At 41.3% G+C, this 20,456-nt stretch overlaps 1 protein-coding gene across 1 annotated transcript; it reads left to right on the plus strand.

Moving 5' to 3' along the window:
• The first annotated feature begins 171 nt into the window (after window positions 1-171).
• Window positions 172-18,459, plus strand: LOC108125366 (uncharacterized). The gene is made up of 4 exons (XM_043213602.2): window positions 172-248; window positions 16,918-17,176; window positions 17,229-17,400; window positions 18,250-18,459. Exons 1-4 carry the CDS (start codon window positions 232-234, stop codon window positions 18,279-18,281), a joined length of 480 nt encoding a protein of 159 aa, XP_043069537.1. The 5' UTR covers window positions 172-231; the 3' UTR covers window positions 18,282-18,459.
• The last annotated feature ends 1,997 nt before the right edge of the window (window positions 18,460-20,456 follow it).

Genomic DNA, 20,456 nt, shown 5'->3' on the forward strand with positions numbered 1-20,456 from the left:
ACATTATCAATGTTTAAATTCAAATACAAAATAATTTAGGAGGGACCTTAGTGCATATCTGGTAAATATACGTCTTATACTGGAAAGAATAACCGTTTCTACACAACACACATGTTCTTCGATCTCAGTACTAGGCTTCAAATTTAACTATGTAGGTGGGTACTTATTCTATCGATATATAAGAGTTGTGTCATCGCTAAGACAAACGTTTAATTTCTACGAATAATTGAGATGTATTCAAAACAAAGGTATATGAAGAAAAATTGCCCATCTGAGGCTGTATAGCTATTTCTAAAAATTTATGAATTTATTTTCATGTCGCTAAATATAATCCAGTCAAAATACAATATAACTCGTAGTTACGTATTTATATACATACATACATACATATGTACCACAGAACGGCACGGGTGACCCTTTTCGACACCCTCTGCATACCCATAAAAATTTGTGTGAGAGTACCACTCGAGTGGACTCTCCACTCATAAGACAAAAGGCAATACCGACACACATAATTTTTGCATAAGTACAAAGTGTGCTTTGCCTTTCTTGCACTCGCATTTTGCATTTGCATTTTGTGCCTGTGTTTCTTAAGGGGTTATATACAGTTGTGATATATGAAAAAATCGATTTTTTTTTATTGCATATTCTTTAAGTATATTCTATTGGGTGTACTCCCACAAAAATTGATAACGATCGGAGCATTAGATCCTGTAGAAGCTGTAGCTATTTATAGCACACTATCTGCATATAAAACTTGAACAAACTTGAAACTTTAAACGCGATTATCTCAGAATCTTTTTTTTGGGCAATTACCTTTGCGGTGGACACGATTACTAAAAAATTACTAATCCGATCAACACCAAATTTTGACCACATAGTTATTATGATATTAGCTAGTCCGTGAACGAGGGATTTTCCATTTTTTTGAAAACTCCCTTTTTAAAGCACAAAAAACGAAAATCTTATACCTTGAAAAAGTAAATTTTTTGTTTCAAACGTCGCCATTTTTTTTTTAATCAAAATTTTAAAAAATCCCTCGTTCACGGACTAGATAATACAATATACTAACTAAACTTTTTTGAATTTTGGATTTCGGATGAACCGTTTTCGAGAAATCATGTCCACCGCAAGACACCATCGAAAAAAGACGATTCGGGAATTCGGCTATAACATTTTTGTTATGTAATATCTTATTATAAAAAAATTTAATTAAGTACCCAGAAACATGTACTAAACAACGTCGGTAAAACATTTTTCATAAATATTTTCTATGGTGTCAAAAAAAAATCGATAAAAATCCATATTTTTGCGCGGTACAACTGTATATAACCCCTTAAGACGTAAAACACCCGGGTTTTTTTCGGTCGCTTGTGCAGATCAAACCTGCCACCCTTAAAAAGAGTGGAATGCGAGAATAAGTAAAAAAAAAAGATCGTTGAAAAAAAGCATGGGGGGATGGGGGAGCATGGGACATCTCCGACCCTATAAAGTATATATATTCTTGATCAGGCTCACCTCCTGAGTTGATATAAGCGTGTCCTGTCTGTCGGTTTCTACGCAAACTAGTCTCACAGTTTCAAAGCTTTCGACTTAAAACTTTGCACACACCCTTTCGTTCTTTCTTTTGCACGCATATTGTGATATTCTCATTAGAATCGTCCAACTATATCCGATTTTTGCAATATATATTCGGTTTTAACTGCAAGGGCAAATCAACTTCGGCTCTGTCCGAAGTTCACTTTGCTTTCTTGTTTATGTGTGCTTCCGATCCACATTCATGAAACTTACCGAGTAAAAAAAAGGCATGCAGGATAAATACTTGTACCCAATACTTATACTTATACGTGCATAAAAGAAACTCGGGTGCCTAAAATACTGAGTGTTTTTCGTGCATTTATATATAATTAATATTGAGGGGTTATATACAGTTGTACCGCGCAAAAAAATGGAATTTTATCGATTTTTTTTGACACCATAGAAAATAATTATGAAAAATGTTTTACCGACGTTGTTTAGTACATGTTTCTGGGTACTTAATTAAATTTTTTCATAAAAAAATATTACATAATAAAAATGTTATAGCCGAATTCCCGGATCAACTTTTTTCGATGGTGTCTTGCGGTGGACATGATATCCCGAAAACGGTTCATGTGAAATCCAAAATTCAAAAAAATGTAGTTAGTACATTTGTATTGTCTAGTCCGTAAACGAGGGATTTTTAAAAATTTTAATTAAAAAAAAATGGCGACGGTTTTAAAAAAAATGTACTTTTTCATAGTATAAGATTTTCGAACTAGTCTCTCAGTTTTAAAGCTATCGTCTTGAAACTTTGCACACACCGTTCCTTCTTTTGCACGCAGTATATAAGTCGGAACGGCTGGGATCGGCCGTCTAAATCCTATAGCTGCCATATAACTCTTTGATCGGAAATGGTATAACTTTGGTGTTTTTAGAATTAGAGAGTTCAAATTTGATACGAGAGCTTTTTATACCCTTGCAGAGGGTATTATAATTTTGTCCAAAAGTGTGCAACGCAGTGAAGGAGACATCTCCGACCCTATAAAGTATATATATTCTTGATCAGGATCACCTCCTGAGTTGATATGAGCATGTCCGTCTGTCCGTCTGTCCGTCTGTCCGTCTGTCCGTCTGTCCGTCTGTCCGTCTGTCCGTCTGTCTGTTTCTACGCAAACTAGTCTCTCAGTTTTAAAGCTATCGTCTTGAAACTTTGCACACACCCTTCTTTTCTTTGCACGCAGTATATAAGTCGGAACGGCCGGGATCGGCCGACTATATCCTATAGCTGCCATATAACTGATTGATCGGAAATGGTATAACTTTGGTGTTTTTAGAGTTAGAGAGTTCAAATTTGACATGAGAGCTATTTTTGGCAAAATAATACGACATGCCAAATTTCATAAGGATCGGCCGACTATATCTTATAGCTGCCATATAACTGAACGATCGGAAATGACCCAACTTTCGTGTTTTTGAAGATAGAAAGCTGGAACTTGGTACAGATTATATTTTTGGCCAGTTAATCCGACCTACAAAATTTCATTAGGATCGGCCGACTATATCCTATAGCTGCCATATAACTGAACGATCGGAAATGACCCAACATTCGTGTTTTTGAAGATAGAAAGCTGGCACTTGGTACACATTCTATTTTTGGTCAGTCAATCCGATCTACCAAATTTCATAACGATCGGTTGACTATATCTTATAGCTGACATATAACTGAACGATCGGAAATGGTATTTGGTAGAAATATCAACTTTCGAATTTTTGAAGATAGAAGCTTGGGACTTTTTTTTAGATTCTTTATTGTAATTAATTGGTTTTATTATGATGTAATCATAAGGATCGGCCAACTATATCCGATGTTTGCGATATATATCCGGTTATAGCTGCAAGGGTATATAAACTTCGGCTCCGCCCGAAGTTAGCTTTGCTTTCTTGTTTTTAAAAAACATTACCACATGCAAAATTTCATAAGGATTGGCCGACTATATCTTATAGCTGCCATATAACTGCACGATCGGAAATGGTATTTGGTAGAAATATCAACTTCTGTATTTTTGAAGATAGAAGCTTGGGACTCATTTTTAGATTTTTTATTTAAATTAATTGCTTTTATTATGATAAAATCATAAGGATCGGCCAACTATATCCGATGTTTGCGACATATATCCGGTTTTAACTGCAAGGGTATATCAACTTCGGCTCCGCCCGAAGTTAACTTTGCTTTCTTGTTTTAATAATATATTAATTATATTAATTATATTATTATTATTTAATTATATTAAAAAAAAATAACAAAAATAAAATGCCATGAGTCCGGCATATATAGGCCGCCTGGCAGTCAACTCGCAGCACACGCGCCAAAGCTCCAACGGCTCCGGTCATGAAAAAAATGCATGCGCTCGCTGACCGTAATTCTAAGGTACCGGCAGCTGCGTACGTATGGGAGACTTGCTCCTGGAGATCTTACACACTGGGTGCGCGGGAGGGACCTCTTTAGCAGCACATTCCTCGTCTTGCTGGGGAAAATGGTAATACTGTTTTCTGTACCCCACGCTTCAAAGATGGATATTATTTGCGCTCTTTTTTCTTCCAGCGAGGCTTGAGACTCGCCGTCGATAAAAAGCACCAGGTCATCCACATACTGATGAATCCCTGTAGCCTCTAGTTACTCTGCCCTTCTGTCTGAGAAGAAGCTCTGCCACAAGCTCAACTTTCGGCATTTCAAGTCAGCAATTCGGCGCACTGTCGAACGCTCCTTTGAAGTCGGCGAAGATTCCGACCACGTATCTTGCCTGCATGCCGGCGACACTGCTCTTCACATGATTCCAGCCATCATCGACACATCATCCTTGGCGGAATCCAAACGGCCATCTGCTTCCTTCCGAAAAAACTTTTCTCACACGATCTCTTTGTCCCATTCTTCTTCCAAGCGAAAGGTCACGCATATCATGTACCATGCTACGCAGGGTCGAAACTAGATGGTCCAACGACGACTGTGAGACGTCTTCCGGAAAATGGGCTGCGAGCATTGGAGATGTTTCATGCGATGGTCATGCGACGGTTCTTTTGGTCAAAATCAGCAATTTCGGAACAAACTTCGACAACACACGACTCATGCCCAAAACGTTTGAAAAAATTTCATGGCATGAGCCAAGCGATATACCGGCATCTTTATCAACTCCTGATAGTGATTCGACGATGATTTTACAAAACAATTTTCTTCACTTCTTGAACGTTTTCAACAGTAGTTGACGTGCTTGGGCGTCAAGAGCGAGGCTCGTCATTGGCATCTTCCCGGCCATCTTGGAAGAGTTTTTATCACTTTTAAACATTCTTTTTTACTCAGAAAAGTTTCACCCTACGCCATTGTCAACATTTCAAGTGCTTCGGAGCACTTAATTTTATTTTTTACACAAAATTGTATGCAAATCATTTGATCCATATTCCTTGATTCCAAAAAATCGCCGAGCACGCCGAGCAAAACAACTTGTAACAACTTGCGATTCAATTGAAACTTGGTACAGATGTTAGGGAAGAGTGTACCAACTTAAAACAAAAATATCTATAATCAAAAATATTTTTCCCGCGAAATTTGAAAAGCCATCTTACGTTATGAACACACCTCGTAAATCTCAAAAATCGCAAACCAATTTATTAGAATACAAAATCTAAAAAAAAAATCACAAACTTCTATCTTGAAAAATACCAAAGTTAGTATTTTTACCAAATACCACTTCAGATCGTTCAGTTATATGGTAGCTATAAGATATAGTCGGCCGATCGTTGTGAAATTAGGAAGGATGAAATTAGGATCAACTGACCAAAAATAGAACCTTTTTTGCCCAAAAATAGCATTCGTGTAAAATTTGAACCTCTAACTCTAAAAAGACCAAAGTTATACCATTTCCGATCAAAGAGTTATATGGCAGCTATAAGATTTAGACGGCCGATCCCGGCCGTTCCGACTTATATACTGCGTGCAAAAGAAAGAAGGGTGTGTGCAAAGTTTCAAGTCCATAGCTTTGAACTGAGAAACTAGTTCGCGTAGTAACAGACGGACGGACAAACGGACATGCTCATATCAACTCTGGAGTTGATCCTGATCAACTGAAGGATCCTGAACTTTATAGGGTCGGATTTGTTTCCTTCATTGCGTTGCACACTTTTGGATAAAATTATAATACCCCCTGCAAGGGTGTGATAAAAAGGATAAAAAGTCCCAAGCTTGGGAATGTTTGTATATTTAGCAAATATTAGATACCATTTACACCGTTTAGTTTATGGAGGCAAATGAAATTTGGTGAATGGGATTATTTTCCAAACAATAAAATCTGTAAAAAAACCACAACTCTTAAAACACCAAAGTTGTGATATTTCCGATCATACAGTCATATGGCAGCTATACGCTATACGGATCGGCCGATCCCGGTCGTTCCGACTTATTTACTCCGTGCAAAGAAAAGAAGGGTGTGTGTAAAGTTTTAAGTCGATAGCCTTAAAATTAGTTTGAGTAGTGGAATTCTTTTTGGTCAGATAATCCAACCTTCCAAATTTCATAAGGATTGGCCGACTATATCGAATTGCGATATATATCCGGTTTTAACTGCAAGGGTATATCAACATCGGCTCCGCCCGTTAGCTTTCCTTTCTTGTTATATATGGCCCTGTTTAATCCGTGTCGTTCTTAAGTTCATGTCACCGCCCTTTAAAGAAAGTGAGAAAAAATGTAGTTTAAAAAGTAAACACATCTTTCTGCTGTAAAAGCTCTCAAAGTAATGCATATTCAGAATTTACACATATAGTTGAGTAAGCCCTAAAACGCTAGTCAAAATCAAAGCTGATTTCGAAAGAATCAAGGCTGGAGTTCGGATTTCGAAATTAAGAATACCTACTAAATTCTAATCATTTTATTACATAATTTATTATAAAAGAAAAGGAAAGCTAACGTCGGAACTAGCCGAAGTTGATAAATCCTTACTGTTGAGGTAGTACTAAAAACTTCGTCGTTTTCCCTCGCCTTGTTAGCTTCACCTAGCGATCGCAAAAAACTCGTTTTTCCGCCATTTTTCCGTATATCGATAAGCTTACGTCTAGCGTTTTTCAAAACTTATTCTAAACATTATTCAACACTAATTTGTAAGATTTCATTTTTTAAATATAAACTTAATTCTATGACGGCGGTAACATTCCCTCCCCCGTAATTGATCCCGATCCGTGGTCAGTTACCATCCTCTAAGCCGACGTCTAGAACTGCTACCTTTGTTGCTGGTCTTTCTATAGCACCATGCTGCGTCTTGATTGTCACCCGCCGAACTTGTCCATCGTTGGCCATCATTGCGTCAGTCACGCGTCCTTTTAGCCACAGGTTCCTGGGAAGAAGCTCATCCACGACTACGACGATGCTTCCGATGGTGATTGGAGGCACCTTCTCAAACCATTTGGTGCGCCTGGTTAGTACGGGTGCATACTCCTTAACCCATCGTTGCCAAATCGATCTCCGAAGCGCTGAGTCTCATTCCATCTACGCTTCAGATTCATTCCCTCTTTCGGCAGCGGCTTGTATCCGTTCGCTGATCCTAGCAGCAGGTGGTTTGGAGTCAGGGCAGCGTCATCCTCGGAATCCAAACTTACGAACGTGAGAGGTCGCGAGTTGATGATAAATTGCGCCTCCATCAGTGCGTTTCTCAACCCCTCGTCGTTGAAAGAGTAACTTGGGCAAATGTTCTTCAAGATTCCTTTCGTTGTCCTGACGAGTCTCTCCCATGCTCCACCCATGTGCGGTGCTCCTGGTGGGTTGAATCGCCACTTTATGCCGTCGAACTTAATAGAGATCTTATCGTGCTCGATCTTTTTCAGCTCCTCGCGCACGGCTTTTTCTGTGGCTCTGAAATTTGTACCGTTGTCTGAGAATATTTCCCTCGGTGTCCCTCGAAGGGCCATAAAATTGGCTAGGCACATGATACATGAACTTGTATCTAAACTGTGGGCGATCTCAAAATGCACCGCGCGCAACGTAAGACAGGTGAACAGAGCTACCCATCTCTTCTCTTTGCGCCGGCCGACGTTAACCAATAACGGGCCAAAATAGTCAACGCCTGTATAGGTAAACGGCCTCTCGAAGCTTCCAACTCTTGCCCTCGGGATAGGTGCCATCTGGGGTGGTCTGGGAACTGCTCTGTCGATCTTGCATCGTTGGCATATGTTTCGCACAGATTTGTGCAGTACTCGTAGCCGGCTGATATAAAACGAATTTTTTATGTCGTTTATTATAGTTTCGTGAGCGAGATGGTGATACTTTTCGTGAAAGCCCCTAACTATGAGGTTGGTTATCCGGCATCCATGAGCTAGTATAATGGCGTCCTCAGCTGTGTCAACTGCGTTCAATCTGCCTCTTGTTCGTAGTACTCCATCGTTGTCTAGGTACGCGTTCAATCCGGCTAATCTGCTTCCCTTGAGGAGCGCCGTTCCCGCGGATAACGTTTTTAGTTCTGCTGCGAAGGCGATGGATTGGGATTGCTTGTATAGCAGCATCTTTGCCTTGCTCACATGAGCCGTTGTCGTGGTTGATGGCATATCTTGTCCGGCACATTTCGCTCGCAGCCGATCAATCAACAGGAGTACTAGCGCCACTGCTCTGTATAACCGCCGCCAATTTGAGAAATCGTGCGCGTTGAACATAACCACTGATTTCGAATGCGTCGTCATCACATGCTTCCGGATCTCCGAGGTATCGATGATGCTCTCCTGCTTCTTGGATATTGGCCAGTTGCTCGCATCGGTCTTCAGGAACTCCGGGCCCGTTATCCACGTCTCTTGTTGGGTTTGCCCGGTGACCTTGGTAGCTCCATCTGCTACGTTCAGCTTTGAAGGAATCCACCGCCATTGCTCGACCAGTGTTGTTTCCAGAATTTCGGCGACTCTGTGCATCACGAACTGATGAAAGTTGCGGGGGTCCATAGTTAGCCACTGCAACACTGTCTTGGAGTCCGACCAGTATGTGGCGTTGTCAATTCGTAGGTTGCGTGTGCTCATCACCTTTTGGGCTAAGCGTGCTCCCATAACTGCTGCCTGCAGCTCCATACGCGGAATCGAAAGTGGTTTTAAAGGTGCCACCTTAGATTTCGCCATTACCAAAGATACGACGACTCTGTCATCCGTTGCCACGCGCAAGTAGCAGACTGCAGAATATGCTTGCTCGCTGGCGTCGACGAATGTATGGAGTCCAATTTGACATGGCTCCGATGTGGCTGGGGAAAAGCATCTAGGAACCTCGAAAGTCCTTATGTCTTGCAAAATGGTTTTCCATTGGCGCCATTCTTCTAGAATTCTCTCAGATAGCTCCTGATCCCATTCAATTTTTTGCCGCCATATGCCCTGGAGGAGTATTTTTAGTCCGATCGTTTGGCATGATAAAAATCCCAATGGATCGAAGATCGACATCAAAACTTGTAATACTTCTCGCTTGGTAGGGACTGCGTTTTCCGCCAGCACATCACGCTTCAGCCTTGAAAATCTGCAGAGAAATTTGAACATATCATTATGTGGGTCCCAGAACATGCCAAGTATCTTTTCTGTTGCACAAAAATCCACCGGCTTTTGGGTTCCAGCGTTGCCATTATCCTGCAAGCTTTCGAGCACTTCTTCCGAATTCGACGACCAGTTACGGATTTCGAATCCGCCTCTCCGATGTACTTCTATGACTACTCTGGTGATCTGGATGGCCTCCTGTTCGTTCCTCATGCTATCGATGAAGTCGTCGACGTAGTGCGCCCTTTGGATGGCGTTTAAGGCCAATGCGAACTCTTCTTGGTGGGTTTCCGCGTTCTTATCTCGAACGAAGTGCGCTATAAACGGCGCGCAGCTAATCCCAAAAGTCATTGCTCGCATGACATATGTGTCTACTTTGTCGCTGCCTTTGTCATACCACAAAAATCGCTGCGCCTGCATATCCTCCTCGCGAATGTTGATCCTGTGAAACATTTCCGCAATGTCACCGCAAATTGCTATTTTGTTGACCCGAAAGGCTAGCAAGACGACTATGAGTGGGTTCAGGCAATCTGGTCCTCTGAGTAGGTAGTCATTTAGCGCGTATCCGTGTGCCTTTGCGGCTGCATCCCATACGAGCCTTATCTTTTTCGGCTTGTTTGGATTCAGCGCTATGAATATTGGCAGATACCATGTACGGCTGTTCTCCCGGCTGGTTTCTTCCTCGGATAGCTTAACCGCGTATCCTTTGTCTAGAAGGTTCCTGATTTGGGCGTCAATCTTTTCATACAGATCTGGTTCTTGGGAGACCTTTTTTCTCATGCAGGTAAGCCGCTTCAGAGCGTTACTCCGGCTCTCAGGGAGTTTGTCGATACCACCGCGCCACGGAAGTCCAACTTCATATTTTCCGGACTTCTTTTGGCAGGTGCTTTCCAGTATCTTCACTGCCAGCTCATCTTCAGCTGAGTGCAGCTTTCGTGGTACGAGTGCGTCCAGGTTGAAATGTTCCTTGATGTCATCATGGAGTTCGTGCCAGTCGCAGTCGCAGTGGTGCATGAAAATGGATCGTTGTGGGTTCGCCGATTCTTGGATGCTCCATCCTAGCATGCACTTCGATGCTATCGTGTCGTTCCATTTTCCTTCGCGGATCTTGCGTGGAACTGCTAGCTTCCAGTTGTTGGTTCCGATTAGCAAAGTCGGCTGGGCAGAGTAGGACCGTAGCGGCAAGTCCTTCAAATGCTGGAATCTTTCGCATAGCTCCTTCATATTGACTGTCTGTCTCGGTAATGCTAGGTTCTGAACGGTCTGGACGTTGTTCAACCAGTAAACTATATCGCAGTTCATTTCCGAGATTTGGACGGATGCTTTCACAGATCCACTCTCGAGTCGAGTCGTCTCTGCGGTCCACTGCAAACACATTGGCGCTGCCTGGCCTTGTATTCCCAGTCTTTGGAATACGGATGCATCTGCTAAGGTCACGGATGACCCTTCATCTAGAAAGGCGTAGATCTCAGTCTGCCTGCTGCCGTAATGCAGCTTGACTGGAATGATGCGAAAGAACTGACTTCCGTGGTTGTCGTACTAACGTGACTCTGTGGTCTGTCTTGGCCGATTATGTTGGGAACATATTCTGTATGAAGTAACTCATGGTGTCTCCTTGTACAGCCGTTTATTCCACAGTTCCCGGTTCGGCATCTGTTCCGGTGTACCTTGAGGCAGCAGAAACAGGCTTTACCCGATCTGATTACCTGCCACCTGTGCTCCGCGTCAAGGTTCGAGAATACCTGACATTGTGCTGGGTTGTGACTCGTGTCGCCGCAAGCTACGCACCTCTGTTGAACTTGCTGCTGAGCTGCTTCCGTATGGATCGCGTTCGATCGTGTTTGTCCTCGTGCTGGTCCAGTCTCATCTTCCTCTCCCTTGTCCGGGCGGCGACTGTTGTGGGAATTAACTGCGCCAGTTTTTTAAAACGATGGCGCCACCACTAATGACGCTGCCTCTGCGATTTTATACAGCCAATCACTGAATGCCTTAACTGCGGCCACTCTATCGTCGCGGAGTTGCATTGCCCAGTTTAGCTTGTGTTGGTTGGGAAGCTTATCTACCAGCTCCTTGACCAACATTGGATTGTTGAGGTGCGCCTTCAGGTCGCACGCTTCCATAGTAGCACAGACGTTTCGCACTGCCAGCGCGTACTCTATTAACGCCTCCAATCTGTCTTTGGGTGGTGCCAGTCTTCGCATCTTTTCCACCATTCTTTCTAGGATGTGCTCTGGTCTGCCGAAGAACATCTTCAAAGTGCTGATGACTTCTGGGACTAGGTTAGGAAGTAGGAGTTTATCTCTAACCAAGTCACGAGCTTTCCCTTTAAGCGACTTTTGCAGACGTAGCATGTTTTCCACATTCGTATATCCCGCTGCTGTCGTACTGTAGGATCGTACTAGGATCCCCGCTGAATGTTGGAAGGTCCTTGGGTATAGCTTTCCGGGCCGCTATTTGAGTACTTGTAGGTGAATCTGTGGCTCGAAACATCCCAGCTACCGCTACGTCAGCGGGGTTCATCTGCTTGAGAATTTTGTACTTTTCTTCTATGAACTTTGCCTCAGACTGTCTTTTCTCCTCGAGCATATCTCCTCGAGCATATCGAGCAGAGTTGGTTCTTGTTCGTGTCCGGATTGCCTTCCCGAACATTCATGTTCTCTCCATTGCCGGCAGTATCGATTAGCGTATCGACGGCTAGCGCTTTGCCGTGCGGTTCAGGGGTATCCATTGCGTCTTCACGTGTTTGAGGCTGTACTGGTGATCGTTGCATACCGCTGAACGGTGCTGTGTGGCTGCAACCCGCAAGACAGTAATCGCAGCTCCAATCCTTGCTCTCAACGTCGGCCTCTACGCCGGCACACTCGAAATGGTACCACCTTCCGCAAACGTCGCACTGTACCCAATTTTCTGACGCTGTTTCGTTTTTGTCCTCGCAAATTCTGCACACTTCAACGTACATGCTTCGCGTCGTCCGGCGTGCTTGCACAATGGCGTCTGCTTTTCTTCTTCTTGGCTGCGTGCTTACTCGACCTAGCCTGTGGCTGCTAGGGACGCGACGCCTTCACTTTCGTTACTTCCAAAATTTGTCGCCTCCAGTCGGTCTAGCTGTTGTCTACTAGCGACGCGACGCTGTTTTTCTGCCTTAATCCGCAGGTAACGAAGTTTTGGAGGAAGTTTTTTTGGAAAGGTGGAGGTCGGGGCGAGGTTGATGCACGATTTTTTAAGCAAACATGGATTTGGTTGTTCTTTCCTTTATTTAAACTCAAATCCTGGCGCGCGAGAGTGAGAGCTAAAAAACTTCGTCGTTTTCCCTCGCCTTGTTAGCTTCACCTGGCGATCGCAAAAAACTCGTTCTTCCGCCATTTTTCCGTATATCGATAAGCTTACGTCTAGCGTTTTTCAAAACTTATTCTAAACATTATTCAACACTAATTTTAACGATTTCATTTTTCAAATATAAACTTAATTCTATGACGGCGGTAACACTTACAGTTCAGATCGGATATAAATATTTACCCCAAATATCGGATAACATAAATCCAATATAAAAATTCCTATGAAAATAGGCAGATCGGATCAAATGGCCAAAAGAAAAATATGTGGGAGGTCGCATCGTTACATCTTAAAAACATAATTGTTTGGTCACGTTATTTGTTTTTACATATATCGCTCTATCTTTAAATCAATTTTTGTCCGTGTAATCTCCGCAAAACTTTACTTTGCCTTGCTCTACCCTTTGTAAAGTAGTTGTCTTAAAAGAGTCGCGGAGCAAGCAAAGCGATGGCAGTGGTAGAGAATGTTCTGGTGTAAAATACAAGGGATATAAGCTGACCCATTCAAAAATCAACAATTGTTACCATATTTTTAGCCCTAAGCAAGTAGAAAGTAAATATATGAATGAATTTCATGTATTTAACTCTGGCTAGTCATTTGTATTTGAAAGTTGAAGAAATTTTGCATTTGAAGAAAGTTTGACATTTCGCCCATGAAATGTATATATCAGAACATTTTGGTGAGTATCAGTGAGGGGAACTTTGCATATATGACACCGGTCATCTCGGACAGTTCCATCAAAGTCCTCTTAAAGTCTTTAATGGAAACCTTACCTCCTCAATTCCTTTATTCTCCTCGACAAAGAGGAAGCGATAAGAACGGGATCAAACTTCGCATCGTACGTGTCGTAACACGCTAGCCTAGTGTCGCTCCCTCACTTTGGAAGACCATACATAAGTCCACGCCCACGCCAGCTATAACCTCCAGTAAGGAGTCTAAAAAAATAGTAACGGGTAGCAACGCCAACAGCTTATTTGCGCTCCAGAAAAAACTTCATAATCCACTCAACCAACTCCTTTAAAATAAACTTTGAAAATAAATTATTTCAAAATACTTTGAAATGAAGTTCAAAAAGTTCAACTGCGCTTTTTAAAGCTCAACTTACTAAGCCAGCAATTCGACAAGAATCTTCAAAAGTTTGTAAGCTCTGGCTACCATACACACCCAGTGTGGATTTAACCCAGTGTTCTGTTTAATATCCACGGTGTACGAAACACTTTTCCCCAGCCAGCTTCCAGCGTGTGCCGGGCAACAAGCCACGGCTGTTCCTTGACAAACTTGACAAACTTCCAAAGTTGTCAGTACCCTCTACGACTTTTTTTTATCTCAAGGAAAAGCTCATTAGAGATCAAACATGTGCTAAACGTAACCAACATATGCATCAACGAGATCAATCGTCTCAAAACTAACGTCCATTCTAGCACGTAATGGATAGTCCATCACTCAATCGTTAGACCACCTACGTCAACTGTAAAAGCTGTACCACTGTACCTTCACTGTACCACTGCTTCAAGAGATGCCTTCATGAATTCGAATAAAAAAATTCAACGCATCTTATGATCAAAACGAAGTGGCCGAGTACACCCTAAATACTGTCACATTTGGCACTTCATCAGCACCGTAATAGCATTATACAGTGGTCCATCAATTTGCTCCATTGATACCATCAAGCAACTTCAGTGCTGTTGAATGAAATATATGCGAGTACGTCCAAATCGCAGCACTAAAATTGCCAGTAATGGAACTCAGTAAATATGCATAAAATCATCCACAGAACTTATCCGGCATTCCTAACCAGCATATGGACCAAAAAAGAAATGTAGAAATTAATTCCCAGGAGACCATTAAAGCTCTGGGTCATTCCGGCCACCTTTACTAAACGTTCATTTCTTTTAGGAGTCGCTCGCCTCTTTAATTTCTTAGGCTTTATAGTTCCTGTCACTACTGCTACCAAGAGCATTCTAAAAGAAATTTGGCAGTGGCGGCCCAAGACATCCGACAAAAACCATTCCACTCTTAATTGGGACGGCCCGGTACTCTCAAGCCTAATGTAAAGAATTCTGAATCCATTTAGCAAACATTGAGAAGTTGAAAATACCTTGATGGCTTGGTCACCAGACCGGTCAATCATAGTCACATCAGCTACACTTCTTTTATGACGGTTCCTCGCAGGCATATTATTATGCCTGAAATAATATTAGAAATCCGACATGAGGGAAGACTTTCGTCTCCAACCGAATTGGCAAGATTTTGGAACGAAATGCGACAGCCTAATGACATGTACCTTTCGTAGAAAACCCAGCCGATGGCGCTTTGCTCACAGGCTTAATGACCTGATGATGACCTGATTTCTTACCTCTGGTAATTCGATCCCGAATGGTAACGGGAAGACGAGAAACGGTGGGCGAAGAACACTTACTCTCAGCCACTTACCCTACCAAAATCAAGAATAAATAAGATAACCAACAAGCTAATATATCATATAAAAAACTTTTATTCGTTATGGCTTACTTCCGAAGAAATCTAGATAACTCACGCGATCAGTAGGGATATATTATTGTGGCTGCCATTCGAGTAGCAGAATAACGAGCTCTCCACCTAATTGTAAGGATGGTGTAAAAAGAAGCTTTTTAAACAGATATTCGCCGAGGCAAAAAACTCTCTATCCAGGCACAGCTCCCTGAGCGTTCCCCCCGCGCTCCCGTCTTTTAGACGAATTTTGGATTATGCGAATTAAAAGGCTACTAAAAAATGCCCAACAACAGGCCCAAGCACAGAAAATTTCGATAATTTTACCCAAAACTCATAATTTTACTGAACTTGTGATAGGAAATGCACACCTTCACGGAAACACCGAGCTACCTCAGCAACAACCTGATAATTAAATTCTTGATAGTTAGTGGAAAACAAGCAATAAGAAGGATTTTACGACAATGCGTTCAATGCTTCAAACATTCCTCAATCACCCTGGTCGAGCCTTTGAAGCCACTGGTGTCGACTTATCGGGCTCCTTTTTATTTTTAGGCCTTCCGGCGCATTGCTCATATGCTTAGCAACCAAGGCGATACATCTAGAAGCAGTCACAGGATTATCTACTCAAAATTTCCTTTGAGCTCTTCAAAGCTTTATCGAACATAAAGCTTTGTGCAAGCATATATACAAAAATGGAGGAAACAATTTGATGGGAGCAGACATTTCTCTTCGCATCTGGCAAAAGGAGTTTTGAAATACCATAGACACTGGCATCGCACCCAATCTTACGGGGGGACTGGGAGGCGAACGTAAGGGCATTTAAAACTTATCTGACTTAAAACTAATGTGAAAATTCTGGCATTGATGGAGACTGGCACTCACATCCACAAGAACGTCCGAAATTGCCCCAAGAACAAATCAACCTGCAAATTGATGATTTAAGTCCCCCCAAACGTGTGCAAGATGGGTAGAAAATTCGATTTACATCTTGGAAAAGATAGACTAGTTCGCGTCGCCCCACTGAAGACTGTTTCTGGAACCTATAAGAGTGATTTCCAACCTATGTCCATGGTCAATATCCACCTATACTACGCCAGATCTAAGGAAGTCCAAGCACTAAGTTAGCCATATCATGCTGATCCTACCATTCCGGGGGCGCCATGTACTGGCATTTGTCACAGCATGGAACCTATAGGACATAGTCGGATCAATTGGCTGGATGGTCGAATCAAATATAGAATCCATAGAAAACACCAACTATCTAAAAATACCAGAGTTATAGCATTTCCGATTAATCAGTAATACGGTAGCTATAGGATGCCGATAGGATGCCGATTTTTATCCGATCCTAACTGCAAGGGTATGACTCCGCCCGAAGTTAGCTTTCCTTCCTTGTTTTTTTTTTTTTAGGTTTTTAATTTTACCGATTAAAATATGTAAGCATTACCAAAATTACTTAAATTCGGCCATTTATTTTGATGCGGATTACGGCATTGAAAACTCGCAATAGCCAAAAAGAAACGAAACAAAAATTAATGAACTAAGTTAGTGGTCGGCACCCCAATACATTGATTTGATTTTAACGCATTAGTATTAGTAACGAATAGCAGAAAGTAGGCTATGAGCAGGACGTTTCACAAATTTATACTGTGTGTGTGTGGCAGAGCTCGAGCAGAGAAATTTCCTATGCCCTCGGGATAAGGCCGTGCCGACCACTGAACTAAGTACCTATGCATGATTAAACCTTGGAAGTTTTCTATGTTTTTTGAACCTTCACCTTTGCTCGCAGCTCGACTCTTCTCCTATGTACTTGTTCCCAATAGCTCCACTTGGATGAACTTTGCGTACTTGTCTCGCCTGTTATGTGGGACTGACGTGAATATAAGCATAGAGAATAATTATTTTTTAAAGATAATATTAACCACTATTTTAATGCAATCTAATAAAAATAAGAATTGGCTTCGTTCGATTCTCCTCTTTCCTTCCTCCTTCAGATATTTTTATATATTCCTAAAGTCAATCCACAGAAATCGTCTTACAATTTCATTATTACAGCGAATCAAGTACAATGTTAAATTACCAAAATATGGTTGAAAAACCACACAATGCAACCAAAAACACAGAAGACCACAGTAATCAAAGCTTCTTTATAGATATTACTGTAAAAAATAAAAGCAACCAATGCAATAATTTAAACATTAATGAGGCCAGATCATTTTTTGAGCAAAGTGGTATTATAGGACACACTAAATTAAAGGATGCATTGATTCTGAACACGTCGAAAATTCACATCGATACTGACTTACTAAACCAGGTTAGTGCAATAAGAATTAAGAGACTGTCCTTAATCATTTTTTTTTTTACAGATACGAAAAAAATCGTTGGGTTTTCGACCGCAGTTATGTGGAAAGAAAAATCATGAAACCATACAAAACAATTATGACGATTTACTTATTAATCTTCGAAAGGAAGTGTGCATTGTTAACGAAATTGTGGAGATTGAAGAATCAAAAATAATAACTTTGCATTCAGAAATTGGTAAAATCAAGGCAAGGGAATATCTAAAATATTTTGTATTACAGGAAAAGCCCAAATAATCATAATTGACGCATTGACGTTTAACAAACCGATAAAAAAAAAAATTTTTTTGAAAAGTAGGTGCTTTTAAAAGTGATAGCACAAGCAGGTGTGCTTCTGTACATTATAATATTATATTAGGTGTGAAACTCCAGTCAATGTCGTGAGGATATTTTCAGAGTTTCAGAACAAATCTCAGGTCAATATATGATCAATATATGGTAGAGGTGGTCCAATAACCAATAACATTATATACCATATTAACATAAGAAAGGATAGACATTTTCGATCCATCAGTTATGCGGCAGCCATAGGATAGCCGATCCCGTTCCGACTATTTTACTGCGTGCAAAGTAAAAAAGACGTGTGCAAAGTTTAAAGTCGTTAGATTTTAAAATGGGGGACTACCTTGCTGAGATACAGACAAGCCGATGGGAAGAGACACCATAAAATAGAGTTCAATTTATATTTGCATGTCCTCAAAAATAGTCATATTTTTGATTATTTTTTATTTATTTTTAAAAGATTTTACAAATTGTACCGCATGATACATACATGAAAGCATAAAAAAGCTAAAGAACGACAGGTATAGGCAGGACGAAGTAAAAGTAGGGTTGTTTGGTTTAGTGTATTAAACACTTAAAATTGTATATATCCTGTTTATTCGTTCCAATGAGTTTTTTTGGGTGTTATTAAATCTTATAGAACTTGTGTCTTCTGCAACGGTTCTTTTGTAATAACTTTGGGTTTCCCGGAGTAAAAAATACTTCTAATCTATTTAATTTATAACCCTACCTTTACATATTTCAGGGATCGTTAAAACAATTAATGATGGTTCATAATAGTGCTTATGTTCTTGACAACTCATTACTGGATCTTAAGGATAAATGTATTAATATGTGTGTTTTTTGTCAAAAAAAGATTTCGTTAGAGAAGAAATAAAAAGAAAAAAAAATTTTTTTTTTTTTAATAACCAAATAACTTTAAATATAAAGTTAAACATTACATTTATACCGCGAATTTGTATTCATGACTTACACTATAATTGTATTTGGCCACACTGATTGTGGTCTAAAGTTACATTAAGTTTCGCGCCACAGACACTCAGATCAGAGATCCCACAGAAAAGGGAGGAGATACTGCGGTAGTTCAACATAAATTAAGTTGACGTTAATCCTAAATTTCATTTTCCCAACTGAATACTCGTTAACATACGCAACAGACGTTCATGGAAAAAATCGCAAATCTGAAGAAGGAGAAGTCTGAATGAGCTCATACAGGCAAGGGTGAATGAGGGACAGGCGACGCAACCAGAAATCCCGTTATTATCGGGTCGAGCGGCGTCGGTATGAGCGGTGCGGAAAGGCAGCTCTTGAGTGAAAATCTGTCAGCAGGACTACCAAAGTCAGTGACCCCATCTTACGATGAACAGTTACCGCCACAATTGAGTAGAAGCTTGCCGCCACCCTTGGGGGCTAGGTGATGTGGCAATAGGGCAACAAGTCACACGAAGTATATGCTGTACAACTGTAAGCTTATCGCCGACATGGGTTCAACGACCACCCCAGAGGTTGCCTCATGTGTGAAAGGCAACACGTTGTTGAGGATAGCAAGCCGTTCAATCACGCCACTGTCAAGACGCGGATGGAGTTTGTCAGGAAACATCGAAGCTGTTTCGCGTGCCTTGACACCGGGCACATGGCACGGTTCTGCCAGAGGAGCCGTGTATGCAACGTCTACAGATGCCAGAGGAAGTATCACTATTTCCTGCATGACGAAGCCGGTAGCCCCAGACGGTCACAACAGTCAGACGGTGGCCACAGGAGGGATCTACGGGCCAGCCAGAGACGGGATCTGCACGAGGTCATCAGTCAACGTAAGCGTATGCCGCAGCCTACGAATCCCACAGTGAGAAACACTTCCATTTCCCATGCAACAAGCCTGAGAAGCGCAGGGTTTTTGGAAAATGAGAGCCAGAGCCAGAGGAATTTCATATTCATGGCAACATACGCCTTTCCGGCGTAGCCCAAACCTAAAGAAGAAAAAAACAATTTAAATAAATTTGTGGAACAAAAGATTATTAAAATATTTACCTGATCGATAAAATCGCATTTAAAGTTTCTATTTTCAGTCGGTTGCGCAATTTGGTTTTTACCAAATTAGCTTGGCTAAAAACACGCTCAACTTCTGCATTTACACGACACATCCACTGCACCAGATCCGGCTGATTTAGCCATAAATCACGAACCTTTTGCTTGTAAATTTCTTTTGGCATCTTTCCCCCACAAATTTCACAATAAAAGTAACAATTGTAGCACTGTATATCGATTAAAACATTTACGATTTACGATTAAAACAGGGTTGCATTAATTTAAAAGTGCTGCTATCGATATAAAAGTAATGTACATTTGGATTACTTTTCAGCACTTAAAAAAGCACATAAAAAAAAGCGGATAAAAAAGGCCAGGCGAAAATAAGAAAAGGGCAGATAAAGGGCTAAGAGATGTTTAAAATTTTTTTCCGGCTGACGCAGTTAAAAACCGGACAGATCTGTCCGGAAAAAAGATAAAACGACAACACTGTTCTGAGAGGCCTTCAGAAGAGTGGTGCCGTTTTATTCTTTTTCCTATCCTCTCAGAACAAAATGTTGCGAGTGACTGTAGGGCTGTCTTTTTCCACTCTAGGGAAAGAGACATAAGAGTCTGTGCGGACAAAAAGGAGATGTTGCAAACAAGTATAATACGGTCATAGGAGAGATGCGCACAGGAATTCCTGTGGAGGTATGAAGATGACCGAAAGAACCCGGAGATTTACGAGATGGCTGTGATGACGTTTTGAGTAGCATGTTTGCCATACTCAGCGGAGTACGTGAAGACCATAAGACCTCCAAGGTTCCTTCAAGGAATCAATGTGTTTCTGGAATGTGTTTCCCGGGCGGTCATGTCCATAGATGAGTACTACTACTTGGACGACAAAGAGAAATACATGCCAAAGCCGGATTCGATCTGTGCCGGCTT

This window comes from Drosophila bipectinata, chromosome 4 (assembly GCF_030179905.1).
Source record: "Drosophila bipectinata strain 14024-0381.07 chromosome 4, DbipHiC1v2, whole genome shotgun sequence".
Classification (NCBI taxonomy): Eukaryota; Metazoa; Arthropoda; class Insecta; order Diptera; family Drosophilidae; genus Drosophila; species Drosophila bipectinata.